Raw genomic sequence first — 14,732 nt, 5'->3', positions numbered from 1 at the left:
TCAAATCATAAAAATTGCTACTGTACTGTACTAAAATGAAATATAGAAATAAAATCACTTGTAGTCTTTAAAGACACACCTGATAAACATACTACAACTTTTAATTTAAAAAAATATGATTTGGTTGATTTTATATTAATTTTTTAATAATAAAAATTGCTACTGTACTGTACTAATATGAAATATAGAAATAAAATCACTTGTAGTCCTCAGAGACACACCTGATAAACATACTACAACTTTTAATTTTAAAAAATATGATTTGGTTGATTTTTTATACATTTTTTAATAATAAAAATTGCTACTGTACTGTACTATGAAATATAGAAATAAAATCGCTTGTAGTCTTTAGAGACACGCCTCTAAAGACTACAAGCGATTTTATTTTTATATTTCTGTTCGAAAAGCTAAATCACAATTTTATCTAGATGAAACATCAAGAAGTTTAAATAATCCAACAAAATTCTGGAAAACGATAAAGTCATTGTCTCCTACCCCATCATGCTGTAATCTTCCTAATCAATTAGTTGTAAACAATCAACAAGTTACGGATAAAATGGAAATGGTGAATTGCTTTAACAAGCATTTCATTTCCTCTGGATCTATATTTAACTCTTGGCCAAAGCAGAACATATTGGATCATAAATGTGCAGAAGTAAAAGATAACCCTCAGTTTAATTTTAGACCAGTTATGAGAAATGAGCTCTTATCAATTCTGAAAAAGTTGGATACTAGAAAACCTGCAGGGTTTGATGAGATTGAACCATTTTTCTTGAAACTTGCAGCTGATATTATTGTTGAACCACTTACTTACATTTTAAATTTATCATTGGAGCAGAATTGTGTGCCAGAGGTTTGGAAATCTGCTATAGTTCAGCCCTTGTTCAAGGGAGGTGATCATTTTAAATTAGACAATTATCGGCCAATTTCAAAATTGTCAGTATTAGCTAAAATTCTCGAATCCTTAGTTTCAGATCAAGTAAAGCAGTTTCTATCTACTTATAATATTTTGTCTGTTTCTCAATCTGGTTTTCGGAAAAAACATAGTACCATTACAGCTACCACCAAAGTACTTAATGATGTAATTCGTGCTCTTGATTGTAGGGAATCTTGTGCTGCCCTATTCGTAGATCTATCAAAAGCATTTGATACAGTGAATCATGATGTACTATTGTTCCGTCTATCTAGTATTGGATTGGCCGATAGTGTGGTTGGTTGGTTTAATAATTACTTAAGTAATAGATGTCAGCAGGTACTCTTTGAGGGGAATCTTTCAGATAGGATGAATATCAGTGCTGGAGTGCCACAGGGTTCTATTTTAGGCCCCTTGTTGTTTACTATATATATAAATAATCTAAGTAGTAATATTTCTAATGCCAATATGCACTTTTATGCAGATGATACTATTATTTATAGCTGTGCTTCATCACCGGTACAAGCACTTTCAAAGTTACAGGAAGCATTTGTGACATTTCAGCATAATCTTAATGATCTACGATTAGCCCTTAATGATCAGAAAACAAAATATATGCTGTTTTCCAAAAATCTGATACATGACCTACATGTCCCTCAAATATGTACACTGTCTGGTAAGTCAGTAGAGTAAGTTTCATCTTATAAATACTTAGGCATTATGCTAGATGATAAGCTCTCTTTTAAATCACATATTGAGTATATCACTAAAAAGCTAAAGCTGAAACTTGGATTTTATTTTAGGAACCGTTCTTGCTTCACTCAACAGGCTAAGAAAAAATTAGTTGAAGCAACCTTTTTATCTGTTTTAGATTATGAGGATATAATTTACAGATTTGCCCCAAAGACGACACTGCAATCGCTGGACTCTGTTTATCATTCTGCATTGAGATTTATAACAAGTGCCAATTTCTTAACGCATCACTGTAAACTGTATGAAATGACAGGTTGGGCTCCACTATCAGTAAGACGCCAAATACACTGGGCAGTTTTTGTGTATAAAGGAATTATTGGTCAGCTTCCCTCATATTTGTCTGAAATTTTGATAAGAAACGGTTCCTTGTATAATTTACGCTCCAGTAGTTATATAACACTGGATATTCCTGCTGTTCGGTCTGAATTTGGAAAGAAGTCTTTCAGTTATGATGCACCTTCAACCTGGAATGATCTTCAGAAACATTTTAGATTAGATCAGTTTATTTCACTGAAGGAATTTAAATCATCTGTCTCAAATCTTTATAAATATGCTTGTTCTTGTTAAAGTATTTTGTTTGTATGTGTGTATTTACGTCTCTATGCTATAAGGGTGTAGATTAGTTGATTTGTGTTTTTTGTGATGCTGTCTTGGTCAGGGCTCACTTGTAAAAGAGATTTTTTAATCTCAATGTGACTACCCTGGTTAAATAAAGGTAAATAAATAAATAAATAAATAAAATTTCATATTAGTACAGTACAGTAGCAATTTTTATTATTAAAAAATTAATATAAAATCAACCAAATCATATTTATCAAAACTAAAAGTTGTAGTATGTTTATCAGGTGTGTCTCTAAAGACTACAAGTGATTTTATTTCTATATTTCATATTAGTACAGTACAGTAGCAATTTTTATTATTAAAAAAATTATAAAAAATCAACCAAATCATATTTTTTTTAATTAAAAGTTGTAGTGTGTTTATCAGGTGTGTCTCTGAGGACTACAAGTGATTTTATTTCTATATTTCATATTAGTACAGTACAGTAGCAATTTTTAGTATAAAAAATTAATAAAAAATCAATCGAATCATATTTTTTTTAATTAAAAGTTGTAGTATGTTTATCAGGTGTGTATTTGAGGACTACAAGTGATTTTATTTCTATATTTCATATTAGTACAGTACAGTAGCAATTTTTTGTATAAAAAATTAATAAAAAATCAATCGAATCATATTTTTCAAAACTAAAAGTTGTAGTATGTTTATCAGGTGTGTCTCTAAAGACTACATGTGATTTTTTATCAATATTTCATATTAGTACAGTACAGTAGCATTTTTTATTATTAAAAAATTAGTAAAAAATCAATCGAATCATATTTTTCAAAACTAAAGGTTGCAGTATGTTTATCGGGTGTGTCTCTAAAGACTACAAGTGATTTTATTTCTATATTTCATATTAGTACAGTACAGTAGCAATTTTTATTATTAAAAAATTTATAAAAAATCAACCAAATCATATTTTTTTTAAATTAAAAGTTGTAGTATGTTTATCAGGTGTGTCTCTGAGGACTACAAGTGATTTTATTTCTATATTTCATATTAGTACAGTACAGTAGCAATTTTTAGTATAAAAAATTAATAAAAAATCAATCGAATCATATTTTTTTTAATTAAAAGTTGTAGTATGTTTATCAGGTGTGTCTCTAAAGACTACAAGTGATTTTTTTATCAATATTTCATATTAGTACAGTACAGTAGCAATTTTTAGTATTAAAAAATTAATAAAAAATCTATCGAATCATATTTTTCAAAACTAAAGGTTGTAGTATGTTTATCAGGTGTCTCTAAAGACTACAAGTGATTTTATTTCTATATTTCATATTAGTGCAGTACAGTAGCAATTTTTATCATTAAAAAATTAATATAAAATCAACCAAATCATATTTTTCAAAAGTAAAAGTTGTAGTTATTTTTCAGGTGTGTCTCTAAAGACTACGTATGATTTTTTTTTATCTATATTTCATATGGGCGTGTTACAGTAGAAATGCATTAAACGGCGCTGTGAATGTTTACGTTTTTAGTCAGGGTCCGTACTTTGCAGACGGTCCCTTAACAGCTTCAGCGCCCGCTGCAGCGATTCCTGCCATTTTCAGTAAATATTCTCGGAGAAACAGAAAGGTTGGATGTTTTCAGAAAATCTGACGTTTGTAGTTTGTTCTCTGTTCTTCTGTGGTTTGGAAAATGTAATTTGGGAGAGTTTAGGACATTGCCTGTGAGCAAGAGAACGGCCGAAAGGCGAATCTCCGCTGAATATCGAATATCAAACTAACTTTACTCCGCTAATATTATTACAGAGATTGCAAAAATCCTGTTTAACTCGATGGCATGCAGCAAAAATTAGTAAGTAAGAAAAACAGAGTTATGCATGAAAACGCATTTGAATAGCAGAAGAGCAGAATCTGTTAAAAATGAAGAAAAATTAAAACATACAGGTACTTTTTCTTTACTTTTTAGTGAAATAATTTAGTGATCACCTTCTCTAAATCAGATAAGACAGATGCTGGAAACCATTAGCTTCTTTATTTACCATTATGGCTAATATCTTGTTCACCACAGAACACACTCAAGTCTGACTAACAGTCCACTTATATATCTTTATGTAAAACTTGGCTCAGATTCCGTGATTGATGATGGTCAGAAAGCTGCAATTAACGCTACAGTTATTTTTGTAATGTATTTGCTAAGACCAGGCCCAAAAAATCAGACCAACCCGGCCCAAATCAATGTACATTCTGCCAGAGCCCAACCTGACCAGCTCCATACACTTTTATTATGAGCCGGAGCCTGAATTAAACCCGACATTTTTGTGTAAGTAGAGCATTAAAACTGAGCTTTTTAACAAAAAACACTGAAGAAGCATTGACCTGTTCTTTAAGAAAATGTTTATTAAGAATGGGAACACACAGCACTGCAAGTCAGCGTGTAATGCAGACAAGTGGAGGATCTCAAGTGTTTGCCCCAGAGCTGCGTGATTATAAAATTCTAACCTGTGCAACTTTTATTTAAAAAACAGTATGATTTGTTATTTTACTGTGTTGTGATTATCAATCCATAGCTTTATATAAAATAAAAATTGCATAAAAAAACAGGCGACTACTTCACAGACCATTTTCTTGAGCCCATCCCAACCTAGTCTGAGGAAAATGGTGTGAAATCTCAGCCCGGCCCAAGTTTGGGTCAGACATTAGGTCAAGCTCGGGCAGAGAATCTAAACTCTAATTTGTATGGTTTTGTATTGTTTTTTGATAATTGCTAAGCTAGCCTTCACTTAGCTAGCTCAGTTTCAGATACACTGAGTGCGAAGTCAAAAGACTGGAATTAGAGTAAAAGAAAGGCGAACGCTGGCTGGGTTCTTTTATGTTTACACTCATAGCTTGGCTTAGGTAAGCTAGCTAAGTTAGCTAACAGGCTAAACACCACAACACAGACCACGTTCAAACTAACTGAAGCTAAAATCACTTATGTTTAGAAGATAAAGCTTCAAATCTAAAAGCACACAGTCAAGTTGGTTGCAGAGGAACATCTTGTAGGACGGTTCATCCAGGTTTCCTTGCTTTCTTTTTTGTTCAAACTTAAACTCAGCACGTTGCTACAGATCAGACCTGCCAAACACCTGCTAACCCTTCAACCCCATTTTCTCAATGATTTACCAAAGTTGATATTTCACCAAAAATGATACAGAATGATTGATTAAGAGAGAGAGAGAGTGCCTGAGAGTCTTTAGCACAGTGACAGTGCTTTTCTCCACTACGTGAAAAATAAAACACAGATAAAAGTAGCAGATGGTTTCAAAGGTAGCTCCAAGAGGAGTGTTGTTGAGCTCCACAAAACTTCCACTACTTTACAAATCACTTGGGGTAGAGCCGGGCGAAAAAATCGATTCTATCGATTAATTCCAATTTACAATTAAGGATGATGTGTTTTCATGAAAATCTATTTTTTCTCAGTTTAAACTTCTGCTACCTACACTCCCTTTGGGCTCCCGTAGTTCAGAGTGACCCACCTCCTGCGTGCTTACCATATACACATACACACACACACACAAACAAACACACACAAACAACACCGCAGCGATTGCATTAGTTCGGTTTTATGGTTTTAGTTTGTTAGTTCGTTTTTACTGTGAGGATCTGTGATTAATTAATTGTGGAAAAGCCTCAATAATAAGCAATTCTTTCACAGTAACTTTTTGATACTTGTTTGCTTCTTCATTTCTCAGTTTTCCGTCAGAAACACACATTCTGAAGTATAATCCACAGGGTTCATACATCTTTTACAAGGTAAAATTCAAGCACTTTTCAAGCACTTTTAAGACCCATTTTCAAGTTTTTACAGCACCTTTCAGCTGTGGTAAATTATTGATTACAGTGATAATTAATATATCGAAAAACTATTCTCCACACTTCACAGCAACTATGCTACTGAGAAAAAAATACTTCTAAGTACATAAATAGCAGGAAGTAATGGATTTATTGTTGTCAGTTTCACACAATTTAAATACCATTGTTCTTCACCACATGTTTACTCTATTCACTTGATTGAGCAGTTTCTGTAGTATGTCAGTAACTGGGGTGAGTTGAGAGCATTTCTATATACGTATACTTAAAATGATTGATTTGCTTTTTGTCACACTGCAAAAGATTGTATTATGTTTACGTAAACACATGCAGAATTGTGTTTGGTAATAGCAGAAGGAAAAGAATCCAAAAGAACCCTGAATCCAGAGTCTGGCTCTAAGTTTCACTGTAGCTGTGTATGATATTAAAGCATTGCAACATTAAGCTTGTAAAGAATGTTTTGAATTTGTGTTCATTGATTTGTGAATTGAGTCTGAATACCACAGAGATCACATGATAATTCATGAAATATTAGCTGTTCTCTGTTAAATGATCTCTATTTACAATGGTACGGTGTGCCATCTCTTCCATTTCATAGCTGTTCGGTCCAAATGTTTTCAAGTGTGTCGTAGAGGCATGTCTAACAGTCAACGATCTCTCACCAAGAGGAACACTACCCAAAAGTAGCCTCTAAGAGCCTTTTTATGAGGCAGTGGGGGAAGCATTTTAATGCCCTCTTGTGGCAAAACCCATTGTCTAATCAGACCACACCTATAATCATTTACATATCTTCCTAAGACATAACTGCATGCTGAGAATTACTGAGTATATTTACGCAGTAGTAGATAGTAAAGAGTAACAACAATACAACAAGCATGTTAGAAATTCAAACTCACAGCCAAACACCAGGAAAACAGCATCTCTTACCAAAAACAAATGCATCTTATATTTAATATTATTATTAATATTATAGCATGCTGTATTTAATTATCATTAATTCTAATGCTTAGAGGTTGGTGTGGCTGATTCATCATCTTCACATCTACTCTCTCTCTCACTTCTGTTGTCCTCCAGAAGCTCATCTATCAATCTATTTATTATTCATGCATAAGCCTTTCAGGGTAAAACAATCAAATTCAGGGTCACTGAAGAGAGAGACATAGAGAGAGAAAGAGAGAGAGAAAAAGAGAGAGACAAAGGGGGGCTGAGAAAATTAATGTAGATTTTCTCACCTGGGATGAACGCAGATGTTATTTCTCCTTGTCTGCCTAATGATCCATAGCATCACTCACACACACACACACTTACATGCACACACACTTACATGCACACACACACTCAGTCGCAAGCTAAAACATTATGATGCATTCGCTCATGTGGTCACAGCTACTTCATAGAGGAGAAAGCAGATATGAAGGAGGGGTATAGAGAGAGAGAGAGAGGGAGAGAGAGAGAGAGAGAGAGAGAGAGAGAAAGAGATGGCTCACATTACATGCCTGCAATAAGGGTGGTGCACTGTAGGACCGCGTATGTGTGTGTGTGTGTGTGTGTGTGTATGTATGTGTGTGTCTGAAAGGCCAAGAAGGCTCTCAGAGGGCACTGCCATATGCTGGTAAGACAGGCAAAGCACCACCATCTACATCAAGGCCAAATCAACTATTTTGTAGTTTATATGTGTTTATGATTAAATGTCAAATTCTGTCTGTGGTTTTAGTACACGTACGAAGAATATGCTTGTCTTGTCTTTTATTGATTAATCCGTTTGTTTATTCTGATTATTTGAATAATCTAACGGAATTATCAGTTATTTCCACTAAAATAGTAGTGTGTGCTTGATTAATATTATTTAATCAAAATAATGCAAATAGAGGATTTTTACATTTATAGCACTTATTTATGTATTTATTGTACACAATGTATTTACTATTTTACATTACATAAAGCTGTGTTGTTAATTATTAATACATTAAATGTCATATATACATATATAAACCTACACAATATTTAGTATGACAGGGCTTTTGCATACTAAGATTATTTAGAGTTGCAAACCCAGCTTTTACATCAACTAAAACACAATAAAGAATAAAATAACATTGTTCTTCCCTTAAATGAGCTGCTGAGATGCACAAAGCGCAACGCTCTTAAAATACAAACACGCTAAAATCACAGCAAAGAAAGCATTAAAGGGAATGACTACTGGCACACTGATTGGTTTATTTCATGTTACGCCCAAGAGAATTAGTACATGCCTTTTGTGTATTTCGAACTGCGCAAAGCAGACTTTTTGGGACGTCACGATACCAAAGACAGAGGACACGCCCCTAAATCAATCTGTGCAAAGTGTAAAAGACCAATGCGTTATAGAATGCTAAAATAGGGTCAAAGCTCTCATTACTGAACCTAGTATCTATCTATCTATCTATCTATCTATCTATCTATCTATCTGTCTGTCTGTCTGTCTGTCTGTCTGTCTGTCTGTCTAATCTATCTTATCTATTTAATCTATGCACAGGCAATAAGCAATGACTCACACACAAATACGGAATGTAAATGTCTTCATTGGGCAGTAGAAAAAGTTACTTTGATAGTTACTCTTTTTAATACCCTTGATTTCAGAAGAAACATTACATTAGCAGGTGTCCCAATACCTTTGACCATATAGTGTATCACTGCAATCGGAAAGTTTTAAGTTTAAAGAAACAGTTTGTTAAAAGTTTAATTTATGGTTTCCCATCTAAACCCCATATATAGTTGCTCAGTTAACAAATGTTTCCTTCGTAATTTTACACCAGAATATGAAATTAAAGTAGCTAATAAGTGATGGGAGCCTACAACCACCTCACGGGACTCACAGTGTAGGTGATATAAAACACTTTTTTCGCTGCAGTAAAATAAGTTATTCACATTGTCAAACCTTTGAGGGCTGCCTGTTCACTTTCTACTCCACTTAATAATTTCAGATCAGTAACAGCAATCAATACAATTTCTTAAATATGAAAATAGACATAAACAGTAAAGAATCGAAAAGTTCGGATGACATGAACTGTTTTATTTTAATCAATAAAATATATATTTTTTTATTTAGTAAAGCAAGAATTTTATGATTTTTATGCATTATATTTTGACAGTTGCAGATTCAAAAATATTTTCTATCACAATACAAATAGGATTTTCAGTAAAGTTTCTGATCAAACATGAACCTTTTTAATGAATGCTTGAATAGAGATCCTCAAGATATCAGGCAGAAAATTGACATGCTGACCTGAAGTACACCTATAAGCAGGCCCGTAGCCAGGGGGGATCGAAGGGTTCGTTCGATCCCCCCCCCATCCCCCACAACCCCCCCTCAGCCACCCCAATCCCCCCCCCGCCTGCCCCCAGAGAAGTGACGAGTAAGAAAAATTGTTAATGTTTCTCTTTACACATTTTGTTCAGACTGTTTTACACCAATCCAGTAGGTGGCGGTAATTCCCCCATTTCTGTTCTTAGCTTGTGGAAAGAATAAGAATCAGGGGAAAGTTACTTGAGAAAATCGGTAAAAAAGAAGACAAGGAGCGAAAACGGAAGAAAACGGCGGTAACATTGTCCCAAAATATTGGTGACTTGTTCAAAAAAAGGCCCAAAATCGGTAAGCTGCTGAGTGCAGGTCTTCTATTTCTTTACAACTCCCCTGCGTTAAAAGTGCCGGGCTCGGCTTAGCCCAATAGTATATTGTACATGTAACACCGGATTATTACTGTTATTATTGCGATAACTCCAAAGTCTGGATTTTAGTTGATTTTTAAGAAATGTAGGTTAAGTGACAATAACATTCAGTCACTCACTTTGCAATTCTGACGATCAAGCTAGGGTGTATTTTACTCTCAACATGCCTGTTGCTCCTAAGGCCATATATAAAATACAGTATAGACGTGTAAAAAGGGGGTTAACCTCTTAACACGCCCTGGCCCGCCGGCGGGCCAGAAAAATATCATATTTAATATCTGGCTGTGTTTATGAATACTTATAGGTTCAATGTAGACACCCAATATGCCATTTTAAAGCTTTTCAGTTATCTAGCCTATTTAGCCGTATCTCCTTTCAGAAAATAAACATTTAGGGCAAAATATGCCTGGTTTATGAAAGTTATGAAATATTATTTTCATATTTACGTTTTTCGTATGTCCATATTTGATTGAATGCGGACATGTTATACACCATTCGAACCGTCTGCCTCTCCGGATTACGGAACTGTGTTTAGAGTTTAAATCTGCTTGTCTTTCGCTTTGTGTTTACCTCAGGACACTCCCCAACTCCCCAACCCCCTCCAGCGCTTCCCCCACACTCTTACCTTCAAAACGCCTCCAAACTTAAGAAAATCCATCAATCCAGTCACCAGTAATTCTCACATATATCCAAACAGTGCTTGAAATAATTTGAGGCAGAAAAAAATAATATCAACTTTAACGCGTTATTAAAAGCGGATTATTGGTCGCTCCACGAATCCACGCATATCTAATGAATCAGCAGACCCTCACAGACCAGACGGTATGCAAATGAGCTCTGTCAGCCAATCAGGCGCCGAGTTCAGCGAGCTGAAGGGAGGGGGAGGGGGGGGGTGTGGGGGGCAACGAAGTCCCAGCACAGTTATAGGAAGATTTTAATGAGACAGAACACTTCAATTTATAGTATTATTAATTCATGTTTAAGTTTTAATGACCATACCGATAGTGTTCCTAATGAAGTAATTCTTATCTATTTATGTCAATAGTAGAGAGATAGACAATAAAGGACAGCAACATCAGAGACAGACAATGGAGGGCAGCAACAGAGACAATGGAACAAAGCAACAGACAACTGGGGTGAGCAACAGAGACAGACAATGAAGTCACATCACAGATGTAGGAAGTTTGAGGAACACTTACATTTATATCAAATTTATGTTAACAGTGGGGAGCAACAGACGAACAAATAAGGACAGCAACAACAGATTCACAACAAACTTATAATAAATAAAATATGTCTAAATTAAAAGGTTTGAAGTGTGCTCGTGTATTTAGGGGGCATTGGAGTAGAGAGCCAAATGAAGTCCACTTTTGGGGGAAAAAGATCCCCCCCCCCATCACAATGCTGGCTACGGGCCTGATAAGAACGGTGCTAACTGTAGGCCTACATCATCACACACTCTCCTCAAACCATGTGGATGTGCTATACATATATATATACTGCTAGCTATCTGCACATGTTAAATGTCCTGTTAATGGGATGTAATTTTTCTCCTCACTGATGTCATCAGAACTGTGATCGAATTCTGCAGGGCGTCCAGTGATCCTGGCAGACACGCTAAATGCATTAGCTGCCAGCATTATCTGAAGGAACACTGAATTTAATTACTGTCTAGAGCACAGCTCGGCCATCGGCTCCTCTAACAGACCGCAATCTCACCACAAGCTTTCTGATTCATTCATCAAAAGAGTTTCACTACTGAGAGATTCACTACTAGTCACTGAATTGCTAATTTTTCAATAAAAAGTTTTTTTATAAGGATTTTTAAAACATTAAAACTATGCCCTTGCCACAAAATGCCTGAGCCACAACCACACCTATCCCCAACCACACCTTCACTGGAACCTCCACACCTAGGCCCAACCACACTTTCACCTACACAACACCTTCACCTCAAACATGCCTTGGCCCCAACCTACAAAAATGACTTAGCCGGGAGGACACCTTCACTCCAAACACACCTTGAACTCAACAAAAGCATCACTTCTTTGCACAAACTAGGCTTAAGCCTAAACTTCACCTTTGCTTCAAACACATATTCACTCATATTCATATGTTCATCCCAACCATAGCTTCACTCCAACAACACTTTTGCATCAAACGATTGTTCGCCACAACTACACGTTCACCCCAACTGTGCCTTTGACCTATTGCTGGGCAGTATAAACAAAAAATGTATATCAATGTTTTTTTAAGATACTGATGGTTTCACAATGTTATCACAATGTTTTCATTTTCATCATTATTATTCTTATTTTTTATTTTTTAAAAGCTGGTTGCTTTTATATAGATTTGTGACAGTCTTACTGTACTCTTAGGTGTACATTTAATATAAAACACTAAGGCTTTAAATTAAGACTTTGATTAGTATTGGGTTTTACTTTGTCCCACAAAATTACACAATATATGAAGACATCTGAAGACTGAAGACTTCATTAGCAGAAAAAATGCTAAAAAATGCAAACAATAGACCTTAAAAAGAGATACGCCACCAACCTTAACACAGCTTAATATGTTATTTTTAAAGCCAAGGCATTACAGTATTAAAATCAGCCAAACTTTCCTTGGTTCTCCAGTTAACAAATTAATTTAATTCAGTGTGCATTAAAATGATCCTTCAAGCTAGAGTATTAATATATTTTTGCTGTTGTTTTTCTATTGTGCTCAGCTAAAAACACTTATACAGAATGGAACAGCAACAGGAGCTCCTCAGATAAAGTGCTGTTCTCATTTCTTTCCAGGCAGGACAGAGTGAGACGAGCATTTGACTCCACAGAGCTGAGCTACAGAAAAAATGTAGAGATTTAAAAACATGGCTTTAGTTAAAGATCTACTTTATGAGGGATATGGCCATAATGGTCCAGAGGAGAAGACAGGAGGAGCTGGAAACTCCAGGACTAGTCTCTGCAAGACTCTAATGAAGACAGAACCACACTGAACCACAGTGTTGTGCTTTAGTTCTGCTCTGAGTTAAAACACAGACGTTCCACGACACACAACAACACAAACAGTCTGGCGGTGACTTAGAACTTGCTGCTGAGGTCGGAGACATTCTCAGACGATAAGGCAGACACCTCCATCTCCACAGTAAACACAGCAATTACAGCTAATTATCCTCCGCTGGCTTAAATCAGAACAAAGATGAAATCTCTGTGACACCAATGACCTCTGTGGGAAAAGCTGTCTTCACCAGTTTAACTCTTTTAAAACAGACTGAGACGCTGAAATTTCAGGAGCTTCTGAATGGATGGAATGACTGTATAAAAGCATGGACAGCACAAAATCTGAGTGAAGCCACCACAGGTGTAGTGCCTCTGCTGGCTGGCTTTAGTATGATGAAAACTCTTTGACACTCAGTACAAAGTTCTTTGCCATCTTTTTACCGAAGTCTGAGTGTACCGAGTATAATTAGTGTTTAAAACATTATTTTTCCTTTTTTTAATCGCCACTGGTGCATGCTAACTCTCTTGCTAACACTCTGCCTTTTGTCTCTCTGCACAGAGTCTGGTTGCAAATTTGACAACATGACAAAATCCATGCTTATTTATTTTATTTTATTTTTTTCTATTTTTCACCCATTTTCTCCCCAATTTTGCTCAGCCAATTACCCAACCCACTTATTTGGGCTCCCCCCCATCACTAGTGATGCCTCAACACCAGGAGGGCGAAGACTAACATATGCCTCCTCCGATACATGCCAAGTCAGCCACCACCTCTTTTCGAGTTGCTGCTGATGCAGCATTGTCAAGTAGCATCACAGCACACTCGGAGAAAAGCACAGTGACTCGGTTCCGATACACCAGCTCACAGACGACTTGTGCTGCGGACATCACCCTTTATTGATGTGGGGAGAGAGCGCCATCTACCCACCCAGAGGGAGCAGCAGTTCTTTAGACCGCTGGGCCACTCGGCACCCCTTCATGCTTATTTTTATTTGGCAATAATCAAATGGATGAAGCAGGTGAATCTGATAAGAACAGAATCCTGCCAGAAGTTTTAGAAGTAAAAGTTTTGTGAAGTCAGAGTGTCAGGGAACCAGCTGAATCGTACCTGCTGATTTGGGGGTGAACTTGTCCCTGTTTGCAGCACAAACAGCCAGCAGCCTGTAGCCCAGATCCATATCAAACCCTCGCTGAGTAGATACCCGACTCACCACCTGTGAGAGAGAGAGAGAGAGAGAGAGAATTAAGGGTAAATTAAAATGTTCCTAACAGTGTTCCTCAAAGAAAGATTTTAAGCAATTTGAAAATTCCTCCCTCTGCAGCCCATATAACATAATGTAAAGGAGCCCTTGGTTTTTCAGTTAACAAATTAACTTAATTCAGTGTAGGGCTGCAACTAATGATTATTTTGGGAGTCGAATAATCTGATGATAATTTTTTCGATTAGTCAGCAATTATTTCTGCCGTGTCCTTCATCTCTAAAAACAATAGAAAAACAGATAAACATAAGATTTAAAAGGCATTTAAATGTCCACATGTTGTTTAAACGTGGTGATTAACTGCGATTAATCACACTTGTTCTTCTAAAGATACAAGTTTTTTTATAGTGGATATTTAAATGTAAATAAAAAAATGAATGTAAGAAATGTAAAATGCAATTATACTTATATGAGTCAATTAAAATACTATTATGTATCTGTTTATTTGAGGGGAGATAAAGCCAAAGTGGGGCACTGGAATAAAGAATGCATTTCTAAATTAGAACTTAATTTGCTTGAGTTTAAAAGGGTGCTTTCACACCTGTAGTGTTTGTTTCTATTCTCCATCTGTTTAGTTTGATTTTACACAGGCATAACCTAAACGCACAAAAACTCGCACGATTAAAACACATGAGCAGGCTGTCTCCTCTGATTGGTCAGAGCTGTCTGGCACAGGAGCAAAAATGTTTGCAATGGGGCG

The 14,732-nt window shown here is 35.8% G+C and overlaps 1 protein-coding gene across 3 annotated transcripts in view; it reads right to left on the bottom strand.

Moving 5' to 3' along the window:
- Positions 1-14,732, bottom strand: part of LOC103022911 (zinc finger MIZ domain-containing protein 1) — an 87,286-nt gene that overhangs the window by 23,008 nt on the left and 49,546 nt on the right. For all 3 annotated transcript variants that reach the window (XM_049464485.1, XM_049464483.1, XM_049464484.1), the window contains exon 4: positions 13,882-13,987. In XM_049464485.1, the coding sequence (XP_049320442.1) occupies positions 13,882-13,987 (106 nt within the window). The remainder of the gene's footprint in view (positions 1-13,881; positions 13,988-14,732) is intronic.

Source organism: Astyanax mexicanus, chromosome 15 (assembly GCF_023375975.1).
Source record: "Astyanax mexicanus isolate ESR-SI-001 chromosome 15, AstMex3_surface, whole genome shotgun sequence".
Classification (NCBI taxonomy): Eukaryota; Metazoa; Chordata; class Actinopteri; order Characiformes; family Acestrorhamphidae; genus Astyanax; species Astyanax mexicanus.
The sequence above is the reverse complement of the archived record's forward strand: the minus strand, read 5'-3'. Positions and strand labels throughout refer to the sequence as shown.